The sequence below is a fragment of the Aythya fuligula genome, chromosome 6 (assembly GCF_009819795.1).
Source record: "Aythya fuligula isolate bAytFul2 chromosome 6, bAytFul2.pri, whole genome shotgun sequence".
In the NCBI taxonomy this organism is placed as follows: Eukaryota; Metazoa; Chordata; class Aves; order Anseriformes; family Anatidae; genus Aythya; species Aythya fuligula.
In genome coordinates this window covers 16,696,097-16,715,296 of record NC_045564.1, presented here as the reverse complement: position 1 = coordinate 16,715,296, position 19,200 = coordinate 16,696,097, and the positions used below count along the sequence as shown (strand labels likewise).

The 19,200-nt window shown below is 39.9% G+C and overlaps 1 protein-coding gene across 1 annotated transcript in view; it reads left to right on the top strand.

The window, feature by feature from the left end:
- MTX2 (metaxin 2) overlaps nucleotides 1-18,365 on the top strand; it is a 32,339-nt gene extending 13,974 nt beyond the window's left edge. The window contains exons 4-10 of the mRNA XM_032190377.1: nucleotides 11,521-11,593; nucleotides 14,341-14,417; nucleotides 15,133-15,225; nucleotides 15,956-15,994; nucleotides 16,399-16,524; nucleotides 17,107-17,183; nucleotides 17,926-18,365. Of these exons, the coding sequence (XP_032046268.1) occupies nucleotides 11,521-11,593; nucleotides 14,341-14,417; nucleotides 15,133-15,225; nucleotides 15,956-15,994; nucleotides 16,399-16,524; nucleotides 17,107-17,183; nucleotides 17,926-18,136 (696 nt within the window). The 3' untranslated portion in view covers nucleotides 18,137-18,365. The remainder of the gene's footprint in view (nucleotides 1-11,520; nucleotides 11,594-14,340; nucleotides 14,418-15,132; nucleotides 15,226-15,955; nucleotides 15,995-16,398; nucleotides 16,525-17,106; nucleotides 17,184-17,925) is intronic.
- Nucleotides 18,366-19,200: the final 835 nt, after the last annotated feature.

Below are 19,200 nucleotides of genomic sequence, written 5' to 3'. Positions count from 1 at the left end.
TCCTCTTGTAACATCTTGCATGATGCTTGCTGCATATTCATACCCCCAACTCAAGGCATCTGTGCTTCATATTGTGAGCATTGAATCTCCACGTGTCTGACAGTTTTTTTCAATTTCATCATGTATACGTAGTTGAGATCCAATGTGGTTTTTAGAAATAGTCCATATAATTGACAAGCTTGCATCTCTAATTGACTTAAAAGCACCTCTGTGGCTGTGAAGTCCGAGTAAATTCCATTAACCTGTTAGGTTTGGTAACCCCAAATCTCGAGGGGATGTTTTCCCCATTAGCAGAGAGGGTCTGGCTGTCAGAAGTGGTGAGCCGGATGCCTGTAAGGTTCCTGTTCTTGAAAGCAACTTTGCCTCTGCTTTGTGTAGTAGGGAGCTGCACTGTTCCCCTGCTCCTTGCTTTTAGTGTGTGGTTGAGCTCAGAGCAGCTTGACCAAGGGATCTTTGAGGGCTATCCAAAAGGGACACTGAAGACTGTAACTGGTGTTACTGGTAGGAATGTTAGGATGGTTTGATTGTGGTAACTACTTATAGGATCTCTAACTGTTTTTTTTATTCCAGTCTGGCAATGTAGGAAATACCTACACTGTAAAATTCTATCACAGCAAAAAGGTACCTTTATCTCGTGTTGGAAAGATGAGTCATCTCTGAGATACCAAATAAATAGGGCAATATTTATTTGTTTGGGCAGTGTGTTTTATATCATGCATCACACTAAAGCAAATAAGTAGTTTTGTTGCCCATTTGATCTCAGTGTTCCTTTTCAGTCCAGAAACCTTATATTTTGTGGTTCTTATGAATTTTCTTACCATCTAGCAATGCATATAGGTGTGGCTTGTATTTAAAACACAAACAAAAGAAACAACATAACCCTAAAATTTCCTTTTCTAATGCATCATTTTGCTTTACTGTTTCCAGTCCGTTATCCTACACATGCCACTTAGATGATAAATTGGCTATAATATATTAAAAATGCTTGTTTTTCTTCAATATTCTCTAGCTGGACAGCTGATAGTAGCCATGACTATAAATATGGCTCTGGTAGATATCTGATCTTAAACTTTATAGAACAATTTTGTATTGGAGAATCACATCTATTTGGATGAATCTGTGCAACAAGACTGACTGTGAAAGAATAGTTATCCTTGGTGTATTCAATCCATTTTGAAATGATATTACGATCTGTAGTTATGTATTACTAGCTAAGTGATCAGAAAGCTTTAAATATACCAGTGTGGTTTGCATAAGGAAATTGCTGAGTGCCTCTGTTTCAGAATTTGCTTTTTATGCTGATGAGAGGACCTTTATCTTTTTACTGCATATCTTTTTCTATTGTGTATTTTTTTTTTTTTAATTTCTTCCCTGAGGAAGAAAGGGGGAGGATAGGAGGAGGAATAGGGGCTGGTACCTGGGGCTTTTTTCCCCACAGTTGCCCTTCCCTTGTCCCTACTACAGATTCTGTGTAAGTAAATATCACCAGAGAGATATGTAGCTCATTCATGGCTTGATGAACTTCCATATGGTGAAAATGCATCAGAGTACATCTGATGAAAAGAGCATACGGAGTCAGCTGCCATCAAATCTGAAGGAACGCGGCTCACATCAGGACTCTACGTGTGCTGTAACTGGTCTTTCAGATCTGTCTCAATCTCTTTGCAGCATCTCTGCAGCACGCTGCTCTGGGATAGCTCTTGGAGAACCCATATAGAGATAGATCTAAAATAAATAATAAAATCCAATGCTGTAGGAAGTGGAGGCTGGCAGCTGTAAAACTGACGACCCGGCAGTGCAGTTGGTGCTTGAGGTACCTCTAGTCAGCAAAGCGAGCAGACAGCAGTGCAAGTTGATCTCAGTGGAGGTATAACAAAGGCTGTTGTGGGCATCTTGTTGGAGTTGGTGGGTAGTGGGGGCTGAAGGCTGAATGTAGGAAGTTGGTTCTGTCTTGCTGTTCTGATAGCGATTGGATTTAGGACTTCTCCGTGTGCAGTGCAGTCTGGGCTCCTGACTATAACAATATCTCATATAAGAGAGGGGAGCACAGTGTCTTCTGGGAATTGTTAGGCAGCTGTGTTAGTGGTGCTTTCAGCAGCTAGGCAAACAAAAAAAAATCCCTCTCATCTTGTGGAATCTTTCTGCTGATTCTGGTAGTTTTTTTGCTTTTGTTTTTTAATTCCTCTTCTACCCATTGTTGTTCCTGAAAGCAGACTGGTTTACGAATTCCTTTGTCTTTTACTGTGTTCAGGTCCTTTAAATTTGCTGAAAATGCAACATCACTTCAAATGAGCTAGTGCATTATCTCTGTTACATCTTGGTGTTTGCACTTCTTGTTCGTTAACATGGAGTTATACAGTCCTGCTGAAAATGAAGCCCATTTGATCTTTGGCTGCAGAGTCTTGATATTGAATGAAACTCTTTTCACTGCAGAGCAGTTAGTATTTTCCCCCGATTTTAGTGTCAGCAATGATTTTCCAGCTACAGAAATGAGAATGGTGTATGTGGAATGAAGGCTGTGTTCTTCTCATGGGATGTTCAGCCCCATTCTCATTAAAGCTAATGAAAATACATATACTTCCTAGATAGTGTGACTCATGGTTAAAAGCATTCTCCCTTTATTTATTATACAGCTTCCATTATACAGCATTCCTGCTTATCAGTCATATCATACTAAAAAAAAAAAAGGCACCAAAAACCAGAAGCAAATACAGAACTTATGTCAGTCACAGAACAATTGAAGGTGTTTTGTTAGGGGGGTTTTGGGTTACCATTATCAGACCATGGGTGGGGTAGAGGGAAGAAGGGAAAAGGAATGTTAAATACTCATTCTCAGTAAAGTAAATACATTTTGTATTCTCAACCTTATTATTATTATTATTATTATTATTATTATTTACATTTGTCTGCCAGGTACTTGAGGTGCTGCTGTGCCTGCCTTTATGCATGTCTGGTCTGTAGGTCTGGTGCCTTTGGATGCTGTTGCCATGCACTGACAAGCAAGAAGGTAGCATGTGTATGAGTTTCTGCATATAATTTCTTGCAACACGGTGTTTTTTTGTGATACTTCATGTGGAGGTATCTGGGAGAGAGAGACCTCAGTAATGCTTGGTCAACTGGAAAAGTAAAAGAAAGAATTGTGCAATTTAAGAAGTGGGTTATGGGCCTTTCTGTAAGGACGATCACCAGACCCAAGGCCTTCCAGAAGCCAGGCCACCTGTGTCTTCATCTCTTACAGATGGTGAGTTAGGTCCGCTGTGTGTTTGTAAGTCTATAAACACTTCTTTTTGAGTTTTATATACTTTAGGATACAGCTTTATTCTTGTGCAAGTAGGCTACAGTTTTTCATTTACTTTCAGCCGTGAACTTGGATCAAATGTGATAACCAAATGAGACCATGCTTCGCCCTGAAGCAGAGGGCCTGCCCAGGCCCTGTCTTCCTACTGATACTGGGTGCAGGTAGAGCCTTTTGGCCAGCGACTGGGCAGCACTGGTGGAGCAGAGGAGGTGGATGGGGCTTAATGCAGCTGTGCTTTGCTGGGCCTCTGGCCTCAAATGCAGCATGGAGCATCTCTGTGCTGTCCCAACTTGTCAGGAGGAGGAATGTGAGTGGTTAGACTACCTCTGTCCTTGCAGATTCTTCTGAAATATTTATGCAGGTAGCGTTAGAGTCTTGCTTAAAAGGCTGTCTAGATTGTTCAGGACTGTGGAAATTCTAGTAGCTATCCTGAGGTTATACAGCCTGCAGCTCATTACATTAAGTTATGTATTAATTGCTAGTGCAATTGATGTCCTTGTAAATGGTCTTAATATATTCCAGGAAAGTGCATTTAGAATTGTCTGTTCTTAGTCCTGAATGACAGAAGGATGTTTGGGCAATTTAAAATTGTGTTACACAGACTAACTGCTTATTTACTTCAACAAGTAATCAAATAAATGTGTAAATCACACATGATTAATTGCTCTCTACAGATTTGTGATTTTTTGTGTGTGTGTGTATGAATTGTGGTTTGGTTTTCCTCTAGACAAAACATTAGGAGAAATTTGAACTTGTTGCAGAGGTTTGAACAAAGGCATAGTGAAATGAAAATCTGACGGTCTCTTTTTTTAAAGAGAATAAAAGCTGGAATTCTTCATGATGAGAAATGCAGTATCAACATAATCAATCTAGCAGCATTATGTTGTAGCTGAAAACATGCTTAAATCCCAAGCCATACAGGTACCTTTTGTGAGTGAAACATCTTTCATATAGTTCTAAGATGAAATTACCCCTGAATGAATAGCATCTTCATTTATCTTCAAAACCTCTGTGCTACCAGTGAATCTACTCTTTCCACATTCTACAACTAGAATTACATTATACCATTAGAGCAGTGTTGGGCTGCAGTGTAAAATAGATTGTTTTGGAAAATGAACGTGGCTTTGCTATAAATTACATTCACAGGTACAAAGGAATTTGTTATTTTGTTTAAAATAGTCACAAATATAATTAAGCTCTTAATTTATGTTAAACTACAAATGTGGCCATTACCATAACTGGATTAGGAATTTAATCTGTCACTCAAAGAATGATACTGAACAGTTTTCATTTATAACCTTAGACATACTATTTCAGTTACAGGGTCTGCAGCTGTTTGATATGAAAACTGAATTATTCTGTAGATTTGTTCATGGTTTTTAATTTTAAAATGTGTTCCTGCAATAAAGTAGAGAATAACTCTCTAGTTGTCATCACATATTGTCCTTTGTATGCTCATGAAATAATGTAAGAATGAAAACAGAAAATGCCTTTTACTCTTTCTTCACAACAGTATTGTGTGAGTGCTTCTAGAAGTGCTGCTGAACAGAGTTGCTTGGAATAGTTCGTTCTTTATTAAAAATCTAATCATGACTAAATCTTCTTCAAACGAAGCCTGAAGTGTGTGCCATCTGAAAATAGCGTTCCTCATGTGGGGACGTAAGTTGTGAACTATTTGAGTCTTGGCATAAGTAATTTCATTCTTTCCTCTGATCTCAGCAACTGCAATCTGGATATGATTTACATCAAGTTGTAACTCATTTTTAATGAGTATATGTGTTTGCTCACATGTATTATTCTGAGAGGGGCTGGAGGGGAAGAGGAGAGCATTGTGATGGATCTCTGACAGTGCCCAATCTTTGTTGGGCAGGGCAAAGAGGAAGGGAGAGTGAAGGTCACCGAGGGAGTAAATACAAAACTCTCACCTCTCTTCTCTTAGTCCTTCCCATTGTACTTCATGCACAGTCATTTTCCATTCTTGTCATTATAGGAAGACACAATGGCATCACTTTCTTGCATTGTTTTTAGGGCAGCAGCAGAGCTGAAAACGTCCTTCGTGTGAGAAGTGGAGGAGAGGGAGGGTTGGGGTGAGCTGCCCGCGGTGGGCAGTGGTTCTGGGCTCTGTGCTTTTGGGCCTTGGCAAAGCAGCACAAAAGTGATGGCACTGGTAATTTTTTTTTAGGTAATTGAAATCTGACATGCTCTTTACATTTTGAATTTGAAATTGGGTAAACTGTAAGAAAACAAAACAAGCCTTCAGTTGATTGTGTCCTCTAAGCAACGCTGTTGTAAATGTCCTCAGTGATTTTGTCAGGTGTCACCTGCCATGATTGAAGTGAGTGACAGGCATAAGTTGTTTGATTAATTTTGTAAAAAGTGTCATCTCAAAGCTTCAGATCAACCTTTTTCATATAGCTGCTGATTCTTCATTCTCTTGCAGCAAAAATACAAATTGGTTTGTTCCATGCTGACTTTCAAAACAGAGTGACTTATGCCACAGTTTGGGAGGAGAACACAGCAGCCCAGTCTGGGTGCGTTAGGACAGGAGATGCACTGAGAGGCTTCTCTGCTTTTTATTAGTTTACTGTCCTTTTTCCCAGACTCTGTCTTCCCTAGACTGTAACATTAAATATGAGGAGGACAGGGAAGGAGAAATGTAATTCATTTTGTGGCATGTTTTCTCCCTTCCTCTGTTCTTCCCCATGGATCTGCAGCAGCTCTCCACTTTGCAGTGTACAGCAAAGCCTCCCATTAAAAATGAGGTGCACAGAAGCAGTAAAAACTTGAGACTGAGAGCTTTCAGTCTGGAAGAAGGTAGCAGTAGCATTGCTAAAAAGTTACCATTCACATTTCTCTGCTTTTCCCGGGTGCCAGAAGAGTTGGTGTTGCTACAGGTACAGAGGCTGGACTGGTATGAGAAGGGGGTGATTCTCAAGGAAGAAGAGGGGAGAGAGCACACGTGTAAGAGATAATGACAGACCCCATTAAGTCAAATGTTTTTTTTTTTGTTCTGTTTTGTTTTGTTTTTAATACCTTTCTCTGTTTATCACATTAACCTCATTCAAAGAAAGGACAGTCTTTGTTCCAGAAGTAACTGGGAGAAAGGTTTTTGAAGAAGACATTACACTGGACATAAGTTGCTAACCTGCACTGTCTTCCCATCTTCTGCTTCAGTCATTGGCCAATGCTGGTACTGAACAAGAAGTCAGGCCCCTGTTTTTAAATTTACAGAAATGCAAATAGCCAGTGATATATATATGGGTACAGGAGGAAGCCCTGCTGATTCTAGTGGAATGAACTCAGTCCTTCCCAACCTGAGATTTTATTGCTCTCATAAATGTTGTCTTAGCTAGTATGAACCATGAAATTACTCATTTATTTTAAAAGCCTGAGCATTTTGGTTTGATGTCCTTCAGTTGTAGTTAATTCTGTATATTTATGCCTGAATGAAGTTTCCTTTGTTTATATAAAGTGTATTGGGCAGTCACCTCTGATATTTTGTAACATGTGCAAAGGGAAATAAGACTATTAATCCTTTTTTGATTCATCTTAGTAGTTAACTCTTTGGATAGTTGTTAAGCAACTGCTTTAATATTCTTGCATGAGAGTCCTAAATACTGGAGGAGATCCAGGTTGTGGATTCCCTCTGTTCATTCTGTGGTAGCATTTTTTTTTTTCCCAGAGGAGGAAAGGAGAGAGGGGAATTCCATGCCTTTCTTTGGAATTAAAAGCATCTTTGCAAGGTATGACAGTTAGGCTTGTGCTCAGTTAAGTGTCAGGTTTCTAGTTTTACCATTGCTGCCTTGCTTACCAGTTTTTAGATGATTTTTTTTTTTGGTAGGGTTTGATTAACTATCTTCAAATTCAGTTGGCCCCTTTCGGTCTTTTTAAGTTGATCAGCCAAATTTATGATGTTAACAATGATCTCTGATGTACTAGAATAAGGCTAGGCCCTTGATCTTTCAGGTCGCTCAGCTTTTGATGCGATGTCTTTGAAGGGATGTTGATATTTTCAGAAATCTCAGCAGAACTGCAGTGGGGTGGTTCCAGCCTTCATTCCAAAAGCTCTCGGAGGAGTGGTGCTCACTCCCGTTTCCTGGTGGCTTGCTCAAGATGTGTATGTGAAGTACGTATCCAAGGGAGAGTGAGATGTTCTGAGCTGGAATAATGAGTATCCCACTGCATCTTTTCACGGGGTTGGAAACCGTAGTGGTCTGATACCATCTGCACACCAAATGTGCTGGTGCTTAACATTCTAGTGAGTGGGCAAAAAGGGAACATAGCCTCCCTTGATCACCGAGCTAAAATGTTACAGGAGATAATGCCTCACAAAAATTGCTGCTTTGTCTTCTTTCTCCTATGTTTTCTCTGTGGGATTTCCTTAATTTGTGCCATTTTCAACTGTTTTGGTAAGTGTTCATGCCACTTAGCCAGTTACTGGCTAAAATCTAATTCATCTAGCTGAGTATCTCAGAAAGAAAGTTGAGGTTTTCAGGCAGTAAATATTTACAAGGATGCATTGGTCAAAACTTTTGTCCATCTCTTCTCTAAAAGAAATCACAATTATTTGAACATTCATTGTACTCAAAAGTCAAAAAAAAAAAAAAAAAAAAAAAAAAGAAAAGGAATCCACCTGTGTTGTTAATACAAGTAGTATCCAAAGCTTCTTAGTCATTTGATAAAAGAATCGAAGTACTCCTGCAGTGATGCTAATTGCAAGGTCTGTTTCTTAGGCTGAGCCCTTATAGTGGAAGCTCCCAGTGTGGAACTTTCCTTCTACTTTTCATTTTCCTGCACAGGAATATTTAAGGAGCACTTAAGATTGCTTTGGGTACAGTCAAGCATGTTGGTATTTAATTCCCTGCCTTTTTAACTTTTTAAAGGCATGATAGCAGTTCTCCATTTTCAGATGTTTTCTTATTGTGTTGTGTTGGTGGTTATTTTGAAGGTCTTTTTTAAAGCTTGCTGAGGGTAGACCAGCTGACTTCTATGCTTGCTAGAGTCTGCTCTTTGTTATGCAGAGTAGCGAACATTTTGTTTAGTTCAGTTAAAATTTCTTCCCACGTTAGAGCTCAATTCTAGTTTAACCTCCTCTCTGTGCTTTTCTTTAAGTGCTGAAAAGGCACACGGACCCCGTGTGTTTGCATTTCTAAGATGTCCCAATGGCAATGTGTTCTCAGTCCACTTTGAACTAGGCCAGAGACCGAGGTGGAATTTTCCTGCCAAATATAATAAAGGTCGATATTCTGTGGTCTGTGGATATTTATTGAGGAGAAGGAGAGAGAGAAAGGTCACATTTAGATTTTTGATGGAATTTTGGCTGAACTCTTTACACTAATAAGATTTTATTTATAGCTTAGCCTCTATTGAGAAATGCTTTTCACATTTACAAACTGTATTTTTTGTGGTAATCTTGTACTGTGTAGGAGCCTATGTACAGTGTAGGCAATAATTTGCTGAAGGAACTCATGTAACCTAAGTGTTCTGTACTGGCATATCTCATTTTTGACACACTGATATGGAAAAGTAAAAATAGTTTTCTGATTCACTTCCTCGTGCTTGAATGTGTCTCTGCACTCGCAAGCTCTTTAGTTATTCATGTGTTACTCGAACTCCAGTGCAGTTCAGACATTCTCTTCTGCACCAGCAGTGAGAATAGTACATGGCGGTCTTAAAATTCATCTCTAGCTTAATGCAGAATCGCAGAGTTAATTTAATGCCTTGCTGCAAAGGGAATTCGTTTGGTAAGCCCGGATAAAATGAAACTTGACATATTTTTGAGGTGAAATTCAATGGCTAAGGATGAAGTAGTATGATACGAATTCAATCCCCCCTTCTCCTGCCCAAGGATGAATTTCCTTCTGAATCTGCTGCCTTGTGCCAGCAGTTCCACCACATCACAGAGCTGCTGAGGGGAGGTTGTTTGCATCCTGCTGTAACTGACAGAGGTATAGGAAGAACCAAGTCTGCCTTCCAGTGGAGTTGTTATATGTATTCAGCAGGTTACACTGCATCCGGCAGTGGCACACTAATGAGTATTTAATCTGAACCAAAATCACCAAATTCTTGTCTTGAGGATATTTCGTAAGTTGCATATAGAGCCCCAGTCTGGGCAGAGGACATGATACATATAGCGGTAGCTGGAACACTCTGCACCATTCCTAGGTCCTGCAGAACCAACAGGCAAGGGAAGAGGTCTGGGACTGAGACCAATGCCTTACATTCCTGTTTAAGAAATAGTCTTTTGTGTTTGAGTTTGGGAAGCTGAGGCTGCAAGAGTCTTGATACGTGGTGGACTTCGGCATGCTGCACACTTAAAAAGTGGGATGTTGTCAAATGTGAGCAGTGCCCTGTGTTTTCTATGGGTGATAGTTGCTGCCTTAAGCAGTTGTAGAGGTTCTGGTAGGGGTGAGGCTTTGGCCATCAAAGGACCGGTTTATTCCTGAGTAGTACAAGACTTGTAGTACTTGGCAGATATACATACACACACACACAGATCTGCATGTGGCTGTGTAGTAACTGGCTCCCAAGCAGAGCTTTCAGCTAGGATTAGGCTGAGGAAATCTGTAGAAACCCAAGTTATCCAAGTGAATTTTGCAGAGCCTCTAGAGCTCAGAGGCAGGCTGCTGTCAGCTGCAGTCAGTGTCTTTGTAACAGTTCACGTCCATAGCTCATCTGAAAATGCACGAGCCAAAGGTGTAATGAACTGTGTGGTTATTGGGTTGGTTGGAAGAGGCTTTGAAAGGGTCTGAAGATTTCAGCTTTTGTTCCCTGGGTACAGTTAGTGTCAGTGCTTGGGTTAGGGTTTGGGAACAAAGCACCTGAAGAGCATGAGGGAGAGGAGGGGGATTGTTTGATGGATACTACAGAAGGCACAAAGCTGGGAAGAGTGCTGGTGGCAGTGTTAGTTAATGCCTTATGGACTTCATGTGGAGACGAGCAGTCTCAGTGCAGTTAAGATTTGGGTTAGTTTGATGTCTGTGGTTAGGGCCTGAGCATCTAAAACTGTGAGAGCACAGTTTAATGCCAGATCTTGTAACTAGGAGGAAGCTCGTGCAGAAAGTGGCCAGTGACACCTGCTGTGGGCACTGGTTTCCTGAATGTAATTATGGTTAGGTCACGTTCTGGGAATCTGACAGGGCTCTTGCTGGGTGCTATCTACTTTATTTTCTTTGGCTTTCTACTCCATCTCCTAAATGAGATCCAAGTGCAAATAGAGTACACTCAAGCTGGGAGAGCTGTTTCTAAAAGAGCTTTAAAAGTATGCTGTGCTGTTTGCCATTCTCTGGGACCCGAGGCACTTAACATTTTGGCTTTGATCTTCTCACTTGCAGCCAATGCAGACCACGCCTTCCCTCAAGATAAAGCAGCATTTTCCTTCATGGTTGGTAGTATTCTTGGAGTATGCTTTTTTGAACCTCAAGCCACGGTGGATAAATAGGTGTAATGTTGGAAGTCTGCAATCCCAACCTTTCTATTTGCAAAGACAAAGTGAATGATAGGACTTCAGCCCAGTTGTAAGACTTTACAGTTTAAGAGGTTCCTTATGTGCCATGATACCTCTAAATTGTAGGTATTTGTCTTGATGCTTTGCTTTTTAAACAGAAACACACCAGGGATTTGGTAGTGACAGCAGATGCTGACAAAATCAGTATCCTACTGAGGATGCTTTGGATCCAAGGTTAGAGATGAAAGAAACAGTAAATCGATGACTTGCGCTCTCCGTGATTCACATAAATTACAGATAATAAATTCTTTCCCCTAAAGCAGACTGGTGCTCTTAGAGTGTTGTAAAGCAAAACTTTTGGCAACTGTTGTAATGTGGGAAGGTGCTACGTGTGTTTGTTGTGTTACACAGCATGAGTTTGGTTAGCCAGCTCTAGCTGCAAGAAGCAAGTACTGTGATTTTCAGGATGGGCCAAGTGTCACTTAATTCTGTACAGCCACAACACTAGTTGTGTCTTTCAGATGGTGCTTCTTCTCTCCTCTTGAGGGGAGGGGGGAAAGAAACTTCATTAGAAGAATGCCAGTCAATGACAGGACAATAAACAATTGTCTAAAAATGTTAGAAAACCGTGTTTTTCTTTTCGCTTAAAAGCAGTGTGCAAGGAACTATACGTCATAGGTATGTGCTAAGAATTTGCTAAAACATAGTGATATGTATCTAGAACACATTTGTCTGTCACTGGTGTATCAATGCTTTTTAAATGCTTTGTTTGCAGGCCTTTTTGCAAATGTGCAATCTGCCGGTCCGGGTGGTTTGCAGGGCAAATGCCGAGTACATGTCCCCATCTGGTAAGTGCGGCCTTCATTTAGCTTACTACATTACACCTCCAGTTGGATGCCATGGCAACTGTGCCTTGTCTTGCTGATAAGTCAGTCGTGCTACGTGTCTGGGATGCCTTCCCCCTCCTCTTCGGTGCGGTTTCTTTCCTGTAAACAATTAAAACAGTTAAATGTAAAGTAACAATGGTACAATACGTAAGGAAGCCTGTGAATGCCATCCTTAGGTGTAGCAGACAGTTCAAATGCCTGGTGGCAACCTTCTCTAAAAAGCTGGAGGATTGTGAGTTGAAACAAAGACTTATGTTTCCAAAAATGCATTTAATCTGCATCCAAGGAATATTCCTGCTGAATGGTACTGTATTTTGCTGTTCCTGGGGTGAGACAAAACTGGAGAGAGTACCTTTTGTTACCTTGTCTGGGAGATGGTGGCAGGTAAGTAAATACAGGGGAAGAATGCATTGTCACTCTTACGGGTGCCTGGTGGTTTTAAACCTCTCTTGGATACCCAGAGAAAACTGCTGAATGCAGGGCTCACAAGTCTGGCAGTCAGTGCGCTCCTGCTCAATTTTTGTTGGGTTACAAGATATTATTTGCCAATTGCCTGGCTCTAGCTGACGCTTGCCATATGGAAGGGCCTGTCAGTTTGTCAGCCAACTGTACGAGTTCTGCTGCTGCTACTGATATTTCAGTCAAAGCAGCTGGAGTTATACTATTAAGAAAGAAGGAAAGCTGCTTGGCAGCATTGAAAAATACCAAAATATTTACCTTTTGTAGGTAAAGATAGCTTTAGAATGCTGAGTATCTACACAGAGGAGCTTCTTAGATCTGCAGGAGTGTGACTGGTGGCAGCTGCATGCCCTCCATAACCCATGTCCACACTTGCTGGCATCTGACATTTTCCCAGTTTCCTTTCTTTACCACATTTTCATTCTGTAAGGATAATTCGAAAAAAGTTTGTATTTGCACCCTTTCCACCACCCTCTGTCTCTAGCAGTGGTAGACAGAGATCTGCATCTCATCGCTTGGGGGTGAAGGTTATTTACTTTGTCGTCGTAATGACAAAATCCATTCTGAGGGAGTCAAAAGTGGAATACTAAAGGATTGTCTTTGTGTGGAAAGTGCAGCACAGCTGAAATCATTGAACTCTGCAGCTCAGGAAGGTCTGCGTTTCCTTTCGCAGTATGCAGCGTGTGGATGCAGATGGAGCCTTTGTTGGTGTGGTGCACTTCATTTATTACCCTTAGGCCAACTGAGCCAGTGAAAGGGAATCTCGGGATAAAAACCATGACTGAATGCTGCGAACATGAACTCTGTTTGAACTAGGCCTAACACTAGGTTTTATGTGTTTCAGTGGAAAGGAATGCATGTATTGCTAATAACATATTTGGAGTCAGGCAGGTATTGATGGATCTTGCTCTTTGGGCTCTCTGTAGAAAGCAGTTTGCCCACAGCACGAGACAGGAAAGCATGTGCTGTGCCCCATTGTACTGGGCAGGCTTGTTTGCTGTCTTTAGTCATGAGGGCCTTTTTGGTGATACAAAATGTCCAGCATTTGTCTCCACTCGATGGCCCACTTCAGTCATGTAAGCAGTCATATAAGATTTAGTCTTAAACTTAACATGGTACTTAAGGGTGGAGTTCGTCAGTTGCATTTGGATGAAGATTTACAGAATGAGCAGTGTGTTTAGGGTGGATTGAAGCAGGAGCACTCAACTTTGCATGCTTAAAGCTGTGAAAAAGGGGCATTTGGCAACTTCTGTCATTCTTTGTGCTTTGCTGCATGTAACAGTGCTTCCTCACGGCTTGGGTCTGTGTGTAACAGAAGTCACCACGCAGCGAACACGGTCCATACAGGCTCAGGAGCCTTCCTTCACACCATCACAAGTTCCACCAGTTAACAGTCACTTCCCAGATCCCTTTTGTGGACTGGCTGGTTTTAGTCCTGCCCCATGCCTGGCCTTCTGGGCTGAGCTATATAGACTGAGTGTTGATCTTTTCTGATATTAAGCTTTAACACGGTTTTGCTTCCATGACAATGAAAAAGCTCCCCACCTCCTCCAACTCCTCAACAGGGAAAATGTGGGTCTAATGCTGTTCCTGACCCCAGAACCACAGTGACCTAAAAAAAATGCTCGCTCACAACCAGAGGGTGAAGGCTGGGGCAGTTGTCAGGAGCCAGTTGGCCCAGTTGCTGGAAATCTGAAGAACTGGAGGAGGGAGAGTCAAAATCCTGCCTTGCTGAGTGTGCATTTCGCTTCCCCCTGCTTGCTTTTCTGGGCACAGGGCCACCTCTCCTGTCATTCTTTCAGCAGTCCTTTCCCTGCTAGTGGGTTAGAAGGGAGGGTGGGAACGCGTTGTTGTCAAACTAGCCAAGGGCTCTGTCTGCTTTCCTGGGATTTCCCAGCTGTACTTCAGATAAATGTTGAATTTGGTCTTTCCAGCAAAACAAAACCCATTATTAAAATACAAGTCAATAGATCTCATTCAATAACTTTGAAATACACAACTGCAAGTCCTGCATGTAAAAGTGGGTCAGGAGGAGGAAGATCAGGCAGTTACGTTAGTTATTACAAATTAAAACTGTGTGAGCTATGTATCTAAAAACTTTACCTGTGCTTGTTTAAAAATAAAACCAAAAGCAACAACAAAAAAAATTGTGTTCAGGTGTACCTATAATATTTAATTGCTTTGAAAATATGAAATGTTGTTTTACATGCATAAAAAGCTCTTACTAAAATACATTTTTCATTTTACAGGCAAAGTGCCCTTTATTCACGTGGGAAATCAAGTAGTATCTGAACTCGGGCCCATAGTACAGTTTGTAAAAGCCAAGGTAATCATACATTGTCTTCATCTATTACTGAATAGTGCGTTAGCTCTCCTTAGCACTTGTGCTTATTTGGTGTGCTCCTCTAGGCTGTTACTTCATTTTTTAAAGCAGTGTGGAAATCAGGCGCCATTTTAAAAGAAGGATACCCTGAAGTGGGAGTTCGTTGAGGTGGAAATGTTTTTCTTTGATATTACCTTAAATTGTGGAAATAAGTTCTGTGCAGACTGTCTACATACCAACATCACTTTCTGAGAACCCTTTTCTATGTGCCCTGTCTTAGTTTCTCAGAATTCTTAAACCCTGAAATAGCTGGTTTAAATTTTGAAGTGTCAGATACTGTTTGTATTTGCCTTTTTTTTTTCCTTCAAAAATGTTTGTCTTTTCACTGAGCACCTTGATAAGGCTGTATCACAGATGTAAACTTGTTTACTTCTTGACACAAACATATACTAACTGGGAGGTTGTGTGCTCAAACTGTGTTAAACTGTTACTGGTAATAGCCTACGTTTCTTGTAGGTTAACTATATCATGTTACAATGATTTCTTTTTCATTCTAAATACACTTTATGTAAAAAGTACATATGTAATTTGTTATTGAGCTTATGTAAGAGATCAGCATCTGAGCCAAAGCTCACTGACTTCAGAGGTCCTTGGGTCAGGCATTGCTGAATACTCCAATATCCTTTCTTACATGTCTCTCTTTTTCTTTCCCCATTAGGGCCATTCTCTCAGTGATGGGTTGGATGAAGTCCAAAAAGCTGAGATGAAAGCCTACATGGAATTAGTCAATAATATGCTCTTGACAGCAGAGGTACAGCAAGCCATAGTGACTCCACACACTTTCATAAGTGATTATAGGCAAGAAAGCTTTAGGACTTTTTCCTGTACTGGAAAGGATGGGACTTTTTCCTGTACTTAAGTCTTAGATTAGGTCATCAACTTTGGAGGAGAAATGAGGCAGGAATAAATTCTCTGAATCCTATGGGACTACTTGATGAAATATTCCTGTAAACTCAAGCCACGTGTATGATTCCCCCACCCACCTGAAGTGTGCTGTGTAGCTGTAGAAGCGACTGATTTCTGCAGATGGAAAATGTCAGCAGTTCCTGGGATTCTGCCCCATCCCCTGGCTGGCTGGGCAGCCCCACTGTTGCCTTTCATAGTGCATGTGCTCATGTGCCTTGCTAGAAGCTGGGTTACCCATGGGTTGCATCCGTGGCCAGTTAACATGATGCAGTTCCAGCACTGGAAATGCTCACAAGCATGTAGCTGAGGGCTGGAAACCTGCGTGTTGAGTTGTGTGTGGCACAGGCAAAGAGAGTGGGTGGGCCTTCGGCCTCAGCTTCGCACTGGTGCTGGCCAACTGAGGTTTAGCAACTGGGCATGTGGCTTCCAGTTTTAATTTCTTTTCTACATTCTGAGATCTAATAGAAGAAATTAAATTTAATGTAATATAGAAAAAAAAAATCTACTGGTGAGAAATGATTGTATGTGTATTCTTGTTTATTAGGAAGTTTAGTAAATGTTCTTTCTGTTCCTAGCTGTATCTCCAGTGGTGTGATGATGTTACAGTAGAGGAGGTGAGTGGTTCTGCAACATTTATCGTAATTAAAATTTAATGAGGAAACACTTTTGCTCACAATTGCAAGTCCCTACTTATAAATGAAACATTGACGTTTGTGCCATTAATGATACAGTCTTTTCGCTTTAATTTTGTTTGCATATACGTTTTAGGGAAGTTGTGTCTTTACTGGAGGTAGATGACTGCAAAATAGATGTGGGTTTTGTGTAATTTTCTATGGTAATAGTTTTAAGTACTGCAAACTATAAATTCTGCACAAATAGTTGCAACATGTCATGCAAAACCCTTTCTCCTTTACATCTCCTTTTGTGGCAGAAACGTGTGAATATTAGCTATTTTGTAAACAGAGGTATCTGCATTTCTTCTGTTATAACTAAGTACCTTTCTGTTTCTAAAACAAAGATTACCCACCCAAGGTACGGCTCCCCATACCCGTGGCCTCTTAACCGCATTTTGGCCTATCAGAAGCAGTGGGAGATAAGGCGGAAGATGAAAGCCATTGGATGGGCTGGCAAGTCGCTTGAGCAGGTCAGTATGAAAGGTGAAGCTGATTTGTTCACCGCCTTTTCCTCTTTTATTTAAAATTTCAGAGAATTAATGCTTTCTTGAAACAGTAGCAATAGAAATATATATATTGTGTACTTTAACAGTATCTAGAGTCAGGTATCTACCTTCAGCAGCAATATATCTTAAATTACATGCATTCTGATGGGGTGGGAAGAAAGATGCTTTGCTATATGTGTATTTTTTGCTACTGTTAGTTTACGCCATGGTCCTGAAAATAATTTATAAATTACAGTCCCCCACCTGCTGTGGTATTAATAGTCATGCTTTTCAGGATTGTAGCAAAAAAGAAAAAGGCAGTTTTGAGGTGTAAGTTAGTACTTTTAATTAAGCTAAGTTAAAAATCTTATGGAAAGCACTTAATTTGATGTATGTTAAATGTTAGATTAAATAACACTTAGCCACCTACCTTTAGCAGCTTTTGATGTGCCAACATTGTGTATTCTTTGTTCCCTCTATCAGGACAAATACAGTAAGAAGGTTATTTTTTTTAATGTTGGTCTTCCCTGACATTATGATTACCTTATCTCCTGTGTGTTTTGATAGGTGCTTGAAGATGTAGATCAGTGTTGTCAGGCTCTTTCCCAGAGATTAGGAACACAACCATATTTCTTCAATAAGCAGTAAGTTACCCTCTTCTGAAATGCTACATCCACCCCTAAAAATATTGTAAAATGTACATGTGGTATGTGTAAATAAATATATATATAAAGCATATGAACGTACACACGCATATATGTATATATACACACACCATGTATACTTTAAATATATAAATATAAAAAACTCCTGGTTTATTTCAATTCTGTGTTATTGGTTGAAGAAATTCAAATGTGTGACTGGAATACAAACATGATATTTTTTTTAAAAAAAAGTAATTATAGGTTTTAAAAGGAAAATCTGTTTATTTTTTTCTGTTGATTTAATTTTATTCCTGTTTGTCTTTTCTATAGAGTCTACCACATCTCATATAGTCTAAAAATTTACACCTTTATGCAGTTGTCTTTAAATGTGTCTTTTTTTATAACAAACTTTACCTGTGTTTAAGTAACATTCTATACTAGGTACAGGACAGTAAATGTACATCATGCTAGGACAGTTTTTCTGCATTGTTATATGTGCTATATATTTATATCCATATATGCATATATAGATATGCATAGTTATATATATATATATATATATATATACACACACACACTTTTTCATGTATTTGTTAAATTTAGAGTGTTGCTTGATTACTTCCCCATTCTTAGATTGCATTGCTGTCTAACAGTTACTCAGAACAGTGTATTTTTTTTCTTAATCAGTCCTTACTTGACAAAATACCTGCTTTTTTTTTTTTTTTTCCATTTGTTTTTACAGACCAACTGAATTAGATGCTCTGGTATTTGGACATCTGTTCACAATCCTCACTACTCAACTAACCACGGATGAACTTTCTGAAAAAGTGAAAAACTATGGTAATCTCACAGCCTTTTGTAGGCGAATAGAGCAGCAGTACTTTGAAGGTCATGATAAGGACAACTCTGGAACTGCTGCACCCAGATCTGCTAAGAGGTCCTTACTGAGATAAGAAAGTTACTTGGTTGGAGTGGATTGCAAATCATTCTGGGTCAAGAAAAACTCTAAATATAGTTTTTGTGTTGTAGAACATACTGTGCACATTTAACCTGAAATGACTATGGGCACTTCCATTTTAATTCCATATTAATTGGCTATGTGCCACTGCCTCTAAAGTGACCTTTGAAAAGCATAGTATCTGTATTTAAAAATAAATAAAATATTTTAAAAAGTTTATCTGATCTAAATGTCTTTTTTTTTTTTTTTTTAACTGAGCTTTATGTGAATGTAATAGAAGTTTCTGTTCGTCATTATAGCAAAAAGACAAGGAATGCAATTTGCTTGAAATAGAAAACAAATAATTTGACTATGTAATAAAACTAATGATGAGAAAATACTTCTTCCTTCTCCCTGTACTCACCAGCCTTTTGTGTGCTTGCACTTCAAAAATACATGTTGACAAAGGGACCAACATTTATAAACTAATGGGTAAAAATAGAGCTCTAGCTCTTATTTTATTTCTCCCCTCCTACTATTCCTATTAGAGTAGCACTTCAACCTTTCTTTACATCCTTGCAATACAATAAGAATCTGCTGCACTTGTGGAAGATGGGTAGTTAGCACCTAAGTCAAAGCTTTCACTACAGAAGGCAAGACTAATTATGAGCAATAGAAGTGCAAGCTTTCTGGTGCTGACCCAGACAGATACTCTGTAAGGAAGAAAAAAGGTCTTTATCCTCATCCTCTGCTTGGACTGCTGGTAGCAATGTCATCATCTGCATCAGCAGTAACATCTGGGGATCAGGCCATGGGAGTGAGCTAGATGAGTGGGATCCTGTTGACAGGACACCTGGAGGATAGCTGTAAAATAGTCCAAATTGCTAAGCTGGAAATAAACGAATGCATTAGAGAATTTAAGTTGCGTTCCTCAGCCAAAATGCCTTCAGGGGCTGGGTGACAAAAATGTCTTGGAGCTTTGCTGCGTATAACTGATGTGATTTTATTTAGTCCTTATTTTATGTCAAAGTAACTTCTGTCTTTCATGGTTTTTTGTTATGTGTGTCTTGCCCCTGCTTT